The following is a 9,076-nucleotide window of genomic DNA, read 5'->3' as shown; positions in this document are numbered from 1 at the left end:
CGCTCCTCCCTCCTCCACGGCCACCATCTCCCAGCCCCGACCAGCCAGCTGCCGGAGACAGTGTTGGAAAACTGTGGGCAGTGTGTATCACGATGCTCCCGTGTCCTTCCATCACCCACGTTCCCACTTTGCACGATGTTTCGGGCTATGAATTACACGTCGGAATTTAGCCCAGAGGAGGCGCGGAATCCTGGAGAGGTTTTAGAGCGACCTGTATCGCCTGGGAAAAAGTTTCAGACACTAATTTCCTTTCTGGTTTTTTAATGGCAACACACAGCTCCAACAACAATAACAACAACAACAAAACATATCAGGAGCTCTCTTCACACACCCTCAAACAAAATAAGCCTACTGAAAAAACAAGAAAGAAAGACCCAGTTAAGTGATTTCAAAATTAACAGTTGCCCTGGCCAGGCAGATGAGTTGGTTAAAGCCTCATCCCAATACACCAAGGTGGTGGGTTTGATCCCCGGTCAAGACACATACGAGACTTGACAATGCATCAATAAGTAGAACAGCAAATCAATGTGTTTCTTCTCTCTCTCTCTTTCTCTCTCTCTCTCTCTCAAATCAATAGATTTTAAAAAATGTAAAAGTTGCTTGAATTAGGACTACACAAAAAGTTCTCAGTGGTCCCATCAATTGCCTCGGCCGAGAGGCTGGGGACAGGAGGCTCACTGACTGTCATCGTGCAGGTCGACGGTCACGGCGGAGCCATCCCTGCTCAGCCTTACCGTGCCCTGAAGGAGCGCCCTCAGGGCGTCTGGGTCATCACACAGGCGGTTCACCTTGGGATACGCGAGGAGCCTTTCCAGCGGCACGTAAAACTTACTCCCGCAGCAGAAGGGCTTGGGGGCCTTCTCAATGTTGCGTTTCTCCAGCTCCGTGAAGCTCGGTCCAGAAAACGCGACCAGCCCATTGCCCTTGGTCTGCGGGCCCTGTCTGTGGCCGTTCTGTGACTCGCTCAGGCCCGAGAGGTAGCTCTGTCTCATGCTCTGGACTTGCCGAGACACCTCGTTGGCTAACGCGAGTTTGCGCACTTCCTTTTGCTGTAAACTCGGGTATGACACTGAGTAAACCTGAAAGGGGGAGGGAAAGCCACTTAGGATATAGGAAACTTTGCCAGACTATTGATAGTAACTTTGTACCACATGAAGCATTAACAGTAGGTGCCAAGGTCAAACCCTATGCATCGTTAAGTGCCACATTGTTAAGGGGGGGGGGGTCGCACACCACTGATACACAGGGTGACAGTTGCTCATTAAAAGGGAAAGGCATAGAGAAGGATTTACAGGAACTAGTATAAAAGACACACGGACAACAACTAAGGGGGGTGGAAATGGGAGGGAGGTGGGGAGCACTGGGGTGGTGGGCTGGGATGGGGGTAAAAGAAAACTGTACGTGAACGACAATTAAATTAAATTTAAAAATAAAATAAAAGGGAAAGGCGTGCCCTGGCTGGTGTAGCTCAGTGGATTGAGTGCGGGCCTGCAAACCAAAGAATCACGGTTTGATTCCCAGTCAGGGCACATGCCTGGGTTGCAGGCCAGTTCCCAGCAGAGGACGCACGAGAGGCAACCATACACTGATATTTCTCTCCCTCTCTCCTTCCCTTAACTTCTAAAGATAAATAAATAAAATCTTTAAAAATAAATAAAAAGGGAAAGACATGAGTTCTTTGCCGTGCCTCCTGAAACCCAAAGGGTCTGAAACGCTCGGCAGCTCAGTCCGTGGTGCCTCCATGAGCCCAGCTGTGAAACCGCTGCTGGCCTTGGCTTCCCTTCCCCTGCTGACCACCCTACCGCCTGACAAAGGGGGGCTGCTGGCCCTCCTTGCTGGCAGAAGGCCAGGCAGTCTCAAGGCCACGGTGGACCTCTGACAGCCGAGGGGCATGCAGGCTTGTCCCAGGGTCAGCCTCATAACAAAGTCACTACTGAATCTCGATGGCGGGGACGCTTGATAAGGTCACCCTCCTAGCAAGTGTCTTTCTGTTCCCAACAGCTACCTCACGAAGAGTACTCACCACTTTATACACGTGTTCACCACAGGGCTCTGCAGCACACTGGGAGGTCGCCGGGGCCCCCATTTTCCGGAAGACCCCTATCTGGGTGCAGTAGCCGACATTCCCAGCTCCTTCGGGGGGCTCCCCCACGCCGGTAAACTCCACAGAGTAATTGTAGAAGTTGGCCACACCCGAGGCCCTGAAATCCAAATAAGGAGACCTTTTTACCTAAACTTAGAGCTAATGTTAAACAGACAGCAATTTCCGGTAGACTAGAATGTGAAAGTACAACAAACAAAATTACTTCTCAGTGACAAATCCTTACAGCACCACAGGACGCCACCTCGTGGGTTTGCTTACTTCTCAGAGGGGCATGATGGCAGTGACTGCGAGATTAATGAACCCCAAGAACGTGGAGAAAAGGAGAGATGCAGAGTTGTGGCCGGGGGTGAAGAAGGACACCACGAGGGCTATACTCCCGGTTTGGATTTACGGCACAAACAGGTCAAGCCCTCGGGAGAGGCCCCTGAGCCGGGGACACACTCAGCCCCCCACCTTCCCTTACATTTGTCCGCTCGTCTGGACACCCACACTCCTGACGCCATCACACCTGGGGCCCGCACACCCTCTCCCCGCCCGCCTGAGACCTAACAGAACAATCTTCCCCATTTATGTGCTAAATGGAAATCAGTTCTACAGGAAGAAATGGTTTCACTCGTGTATGGATAAGGATCTGCCTCACAGGACTTTAAACCTCAGTGGCCTCCCCAAAACACCAAAACACGCGCAAACTCACCAGGTCTGAAACTGCTCCCTGTTCCACTCAAATTTGTGATCTGAGTCTCTTAAGGTCACGACTGGGAACAGGGGGTTGAAGTCGGAGTTGGGTGTGCTGATGACGACCATGGCTGGGGACAAGTACCCGAACACGACTTTGGGAAACCTGGCCAGGTCTTGTGAGTCCAGGTGCTCTATTCTGAAATGGTCAGTGGGAAGGAGATCGTCAAACCTAGATGCCCCTGCAATATTTCCCTAAGTAACGCAGAAAAACAGTTTCTCCCTCTACACCGATCGATCCCTTCTTTGAAGAGGTAACAGTGACCTAAAAGAGGCTCATCCTTCCCTTCGCTTATTTCGGGACAGAATGGTAAAAAACCAGTCCCGACTGGCCAGCAATTTTCTTTACAGATAAAAATTGGGATCGCATTTAGGATGCCAAGATTACGAAAATTAACTCAGTTGAGATTTTTCTAATGAATTTTTACGGGAGGAATTCGTTTTCATACGTACAACTCGATACACGTCACTAAGTCAAATCCACGCAAACGAGAGTCTTTCTCCACAGCGGAGCCGTGATACAGGATGATAGACAAGTTCAGATCCCGGGGACACAGGTAATCCCCGGAGAACGGAGACAATTTACACCTGCAAAAGCGTGGTTGGAGAAGTGAGGACGTTCAAACGCAAACTGCTTACTTAGGGTGACCCCAGCCCCAGTGCTAAAAACCACCTTCTGCCCACAACGCTGTTCCCCACGGGGCCCACTGTCCACCACGAATTAAGTGCCAGCTCACAGAGTAGCTTCCTCTCATGGGGGAGGAACTGGACAGTAAGAATCAGACTCTGCATATTTGATATGGCTCTCACTTCTAATACTTTTGGTCTCCCAGCTCACTTTGGATTAGTGATCTACGATTTCTTGTTCCTCCAAAGAAGAACACCCTTGCAACTACCTGGGTACACCTGATGCACGCAGGAGACTGGAGAGCTGCCGTCGCAGATCACAGAGGTAGCAGCCTGCGGCTCCGCTGTCATCATGCGCCCAGCACTCAAGTAATTACATTGTTGCCATTTGAAATGGAATCTGCAATGCTTTGGCTACTGCAATGACTTAATTGAGGCTATCCTTTCTACACTGGTGGAAAACAGCTGTTACTCACAATGTACCCACTTGATTAATATTATGGCATGGTCTCTATTCAGTGGGACTGAGGTTCCCTTAGTGTGTCATGTACAACACATTTTAACGTTTAACGTTCTTCATCCGTTGCGTATTTAATAGTGCCACCGGTTTTAGATGAATATACAACGCTTCTAGGAACTAGGCATTACCTCTGGGATCCTATTTTGTCTTCATTGATATCTACTCCAACAATCAGTTCAAGACAACTGTGTGATTTAATCATCTGTATGAGCAAAGCGTTACCACACCCCAAGTCTGCCACCTGTAGATGAGACGGCATGTTATTTCAAAAAGGGCGTTTATAGCCAGGTCAAATGTGATCAAAGACTTCTATATAGGGAATGGGTATCAAAAAATGAAACCACAATACATTATATGGAAGGGTCGTTTTGGCAGAAAAAGTACACAAAAGGAAAGTAATCTTGAGACATTCTAAGCCTTGGGGTTGCAGGGATAAATCCTGTTTAACATCACATTATCCAAAATTTTACTACACTTCCCTCACCCAGCTCTTCCCAGCTTAGTTTTCTTTCTATAATCTTTTTCTTCTTGCAATAACCCTTTTTTTTTCGTAATAATCTTTTTGAATAGTTCTCTGCTTACTTACTAACCAAGACTTCTATCATTGACAAGACGTTTTATAAGACAGTTATAATGAAATGTTTGGAAACAAACACCTACCTTCTTGGGTTTATGTCGATTCACCAGGTCATTAACGAAGCTGTAACGCTGTCTGTACAACGGGGGGAAGAAATTAATTGTCTTCTTGGTGGGAAGGTCAAAATTGCCATCTGCCGCACTGTTGCCCTGAAAGTTTACAAACAAAAAGTGTCCTAACCATAGGGGAAAAAAAAACAGCTTTATTTTCCTCAATTGGCAGAACAAGTTGGCCCTTCAACCACCTCTGTTGGGTTTTTTTTTTAAGTTTAAAGTGATTTAAAGTGATGGAGAGTTTGTTGGTGGAGGAATGGGACAGAGGGAAGGGTCCCCCTGGGCACAGCAGCCCAGCCTCTTCCGTTCTAAAAGCATTAGATTTCCTCCACAGTTCGTCTGCATCTTCTCTCTCCTTAAGAATCTCGCTTTCTGTAGCTCAGAGGCCACTGGACGGAAAATTCTCAGGAATGCGTTTGATAAAACCATTAAAAACTCCCAGACAAAAGGGGATGTTAGAAACTTCCAAAGCCTGCCATCCAGGCAGGCAGGAGGCTGGAAACTGATTACCGCTAAGTTATGACCAAAGTGAAGTCAGGTTCCTTTGTGACCACGTCTGACTAGGGCCGAGCCTGGACCTGGTCCTGTCTTGGGCCTGCCTAGCCCAGTTGTACCACACGATTCCTACTAGGTCAGTTTGGAGAGATCCCCTACCCTTGACACACATAGAACTCTGTCTCTGATCAATTTCTTTATCTCCCACCCTTGATCTCTGATCACCTTGGCCTGCCTCCAACAAGAATCCTCTCGTTAAATCTGCAAATCCTTAGCAAGAATCCCCACACCCTTGATGTCTCCTTTCTTTCCCATCCACTGACCCCTCCCCCACTCTGCTCATAGGCTATAAAGCCATTAATCTTTGCCGTTTATGGAATTGAGCCGAATCTCACCCCTAACTCCAATGCTCTTATGGCAATAGCCCTCATCATTTTGTCAGAATGTTTCCTTAACAAAACCTCATTTGGAAAAAGGAATTATGATGAATCCCCAATAGCTGATCCTAAAATACCAATGCCACAAAGGAGGAGAGTCCCAAAGGCACTTCTGTCCAAGAGAAATAAAAGTGCAACTTCCTTGTAGCCTATTTTTTAAAAAGTTTTAAACGTGTAATTGTAATATTTTATAAACCCAATATACCTAAAATCGACTGAATAACTCTCAAGAGTCATGTGATTGTGTTAGGAAGGGCAGCAATTACCTCTCTGTTGTTCTGTTCCATTTTGTCTCCCCAAGTTTCACTGAAACAAAAATGTAGATGTATCCTTCAGGTTCCAGGAATCAGTAACCACCTGGCTGTAAATACAAAATATCAGTTATAAAAAGGAGCCTGGTTGAAACAGTTGCCTAGGTCATTGGGGAAGGGAGAAAGTCGGCCTTCTGTGTTCTCTTTCCATGTAACCATTTAACCCACAGAATTGATTCAGTTAAGTGTTGTTTCAGACAAACAGCCAGCAGCTCAGGAAACCTACATAACTGCACAATGCCAAACTCAGCACTGCACAACCCCTCCCTAAGGTACCATTCTTTCTTTTTCCCACTCATTTACTTTGACACAAACTGAACAATCTTACCAGTTGGATTGTTCCATTAAAGCCCTTAACTTCATTCAAATTGCTTACAATTACTCTTTCACACATGCTCAAAATGAAATTTCGAGGGGAAAAACGTGGCCCACGTAACAAGCTAGAGAGGCTCCAACATCTATCCAGTGCGCGGATGAACGTGCAGTTAAATTTTGGTTCTCTAAAGCATGCCTGTCTCTATCAACAGCTTGGTCTAAAATGTAGGCTTTCCGAGTTATTCTCTACAGTCAGGGGTGTCCAACCCCTGGATGGCTATGAATGCATCCCAACGCAAAATCCGAAATTTGCTTAAAACCTTTTCTTTGCTCATCAGTTTTCGTTAGTATTTATGTATTTAATATGTGGCCCAGAGATGCCAAAATGGGCCTACCTCGAATCCCAAAACTGTCCTCCAGCTACCCAGCGTTAAGGTCCCGGGCATGAGGCGATGCCTGTCCCTCGGGTAGGAAAGCAGCACAACCTGGTAGCACCGCGGGGCGTGGACCGCAGGCGGAGGGAGCTGAGCCGCAGCCGCCAGTAACTCCTGGCCCCGCCCAGCCGGCCGCGCACGCGCAGTCTGGATACCTGGCGTTACCTGCCAGCGTCTTCACCTGCGCGGCCAGTTCCTCCGCGAGGCGCTCTAGTCCTCCGCCCATTCCCTCCGAGAGCCCAGCTGCAAGGCATCGGTTTTGGGTCTCTTAACGGCAGCAGGGGCGCGTGGCCGGACTGTTGATCAGAAGCTGGCCGCGAGCGGGGCGGTGGCTCCGGCGGCTGTTGGGGGCGTGGCTACCCGGGGGCGTGGCTCTCCCCGAGCGCGGCGGGAGTTGGAAACCGTCCGGGCCAGCGCAGTGATCAGGAGGAGCGCGAGCCCGCAGGCCACTCAGCGGCCGCTCAGGTGCAGGAGACAATCCACAGGGGCCTCGGGCGTACCCTGGCATGGGTAAAGCTGGTTCAGTGCATCTGAACTCCCAGGAAAACTTGCAGCCCCCAGCCCTCCGACTGGTAACTTCTGCATGCTGGGGTCACAGCTGATTTCTTAGAAACATCGCTGAACGCGGTCCTCCTTCCCCTGCAGAGATTCAACTCGACACTTTATTTTTAACTATTATTTTATTTTTTATTATTGATTTGAAAGAGAGAGAGAAGGGAGAGAGAAAGATGGAATAGTGGTTCCACTCTTCCATGCTTCCATTGGGTGATCCTTTTATGTGCCCTGACCAGGATCAAAACCACAACCTCGGCTGTAACCAATTGAACTACCCGGCCAGGGCTCAGACACTCTATAAATCAGTATTTCTTTTTTTGGTATTTAATGGAAGAGTTTAAGGAGGGGAAGAGGAAAAAGGAAGCTGCTGCCTTTGGGGGTAAAAATTTTTTAGTCATATTTTAAAAAACAAAAGCTATGGTTTACTAATGATTTAATGACCCATTAATATACCACAAGTAATATATCAAAAAAGTATATTTTCAAATAATACCTTCAATATGCAAAGCAGAGTGCTAACAACTTTGGGGTGTCACAAAGAAATTATGTAACTCTTGCTTTTGGTATTGGGAGGAGTCTAGTCTCATTAAAAAGTAACTCAAGGCAAAATAAACTTCACTGAGAGGTTCCTGTTGGCCTAGGAACACTGCAGTTTAACAGACTGTCTTCATTAAAAGAACATATTTCTTATTACAGAATATGTAATTTAAATAGAACCTTTAAAAGTTAATAAATGGCCCTGGTGGGGTAGCTCAGTTGGTTAGAGTGTTGTCCCCATGTGGCAAGGTTTCAGGTTCGTGAACGAGACAGGATTCCTGAATCTAGGGTTTTGGACCTACCTGCTGGTTGACTCCTTTATGAACTTGAATTCTCACGCCCTGCTCTCTCTCCAAATGTGCCGATTTCATCATTCTCCTGGTCTCCTACTATTTCAGAGGCTGGAAATCACTGTTGGCTCTATCCCTTTCCACCCTTCCCACACTTGGACGTTCACCAGGCCTTGACCTCTTCAAGCTGTCAGTTGCATCTGTTCCTTCCCACAGCCAATACCTTAGCTTTACCCTTTGTCAGCTTCTTTGTTTCGTTATACCTGATCTTACCTTCCTCCACCAGATTCTAAGTCCCACTGAGATACAGGCCATGTTAGGCACTTTCAGAATGAGTTTTAGGCCAAATAAACCTAACATCCTGATTTGACTATTACTCTCTAACCTCTGGAAATTTACTTACCCTCTCAAAGTGTTGATTTATTCAGTTGAAGAGTGAAAATTAAATAAAATTACCCATTCAGTAAGTAAATATGGTGTACCCATTATGGACCAAGTACTGGTGTGAGTTAAAAAGATAAAGAACCTTCTGTGGTTCTTCTGGCCCAGAAGGTGGGTCTGCCCTGCAGTAAGTAACCAACAGTTATTCTGTGTACCAGCTTGAGCCTGAGGCTCAAAATAGCATAAACTATTTGGAGGGCTTGAGAGAAGGCAATTGATTGTCTTTTGCATATAAAAAGGAATGAGTGTAAACAGTCTGTGGCCAGAAGGAAAATTGTGACTGATTGAGATGCAAGACCAGCATCCACCGGTCTTGCTTGCCTTACAAGTGGACACCCAGAGCCGGACTGTCTCAGATTTAACTTTCCCCTAGGTAGCTTTTTTTTTTTTTTTTTGCTTGCGACTTCAGTTTGGAACCACAATGGGGTATAATTCTTACTGCAGAGTTCCCCTGCTGCAGCAGGCTGAAGCCATTACCTGCAGGACTTGACCGGAACTTGCATCATTGCAATGTTTCCTTCCCTGTTGTTGCCTCCCCTCTCCCTTAGCAGCTTCTGGGAAGCTGGGAATCTCCTGGGAAGGTGA

General features: G+C 47.1%; 1 protein-coding gene across 3 annotated transcripts; it reads right to left on the bottom strand.

The window, feature by feature from the left end:
- Positions 1-258: 258 nt before the first annotated feature.
- On the bottom strand, positions 259-7,516 carry HENMT1 (HEN methyltransferase 1). 3 transcript variants are annotated; one of them, XM_037152456.2, is made up of 8 exons: positions 6,630-7,516; positions 5,875-5,969; positions 4,647-4,772; positions 4,115-4,227; positions 3,293-3,427; positions 2,799-2,978; positions 2,024-2,201; positions 259-1,079 (listed from the first exon to the last, which is right to left on the bottom strand). In XM_037152456.2, exons 2-8 carry the CDS (start codon positions 5,893-5,895, stop codon positions 675-677), a joined length of 1,158 nt encoding a protein of 385 aa, XP_037008351.2. In that variant the 5' UTR covers positions 5,896-5,969; positions 6,630-7,516; the 3' UTR covers positions 259-674. The 3 variants fall into 3 exon arrangements, with proteins under 3 accessions (XP_037008351.2, XP_037008350.2, XP_037008352.2); XM_037152455.2 differs by having other exon boundaries at positions 6,824-7,516; XM_037152457.2 differs by having other exon boundaries at positions 6,834-7,516.
- Positions 7,517-9,076: the final 1,560 nt, after the last annotated feature.

Source organism: Artibeus jamaicensis, unplaced genomic scaffold, assembly GCF_021234435.1.
Source record: "Artibeus jamaicensis isolate MK-2021 breed Jamaican fruit bat unplaced genomic scaffold, CSHL_Jam_final scaffold_1689, whole genome shotgun sequence".
NCBI classification, from domain to species: domain Eukaryota; kingdom Metazoa; phylum Chordata; class Mammalia; order Chiroptera; family Phyllostomidae; genus Artibeus; species Artibeus jamaicensis.
Note: the sequence above shows the minus strand (reverse complement) of the source record. Positions and strands in the feature narration are given on the sequence as shown.

What these genes read in the sequence shown, in the direction of transcription:
- HENMT1 (XM_037152456.2), bottom strand. Translation starts at nt 5,895, where the DNA reads ATGGAACAGAACAACAGAGAG. An exon ending in ATCGACATAAACCCAAGAAG is followed by an intron (nt 4,228 to 4,646) that starts GTAGGTGTTTGT and finishes TCTCATCTACAG; the next exon opens with GTGGCAGACTTGGGGTGTGG. An exon ending in GTGAACACGTGTATAAAGTG is followed by an intron (nt 1,080 to 2,023) that starts GTGAGTACTCTT and finishes TCCCCCTTTCAG; the next exon opens with GTTTACTCAGTGTCATACCC.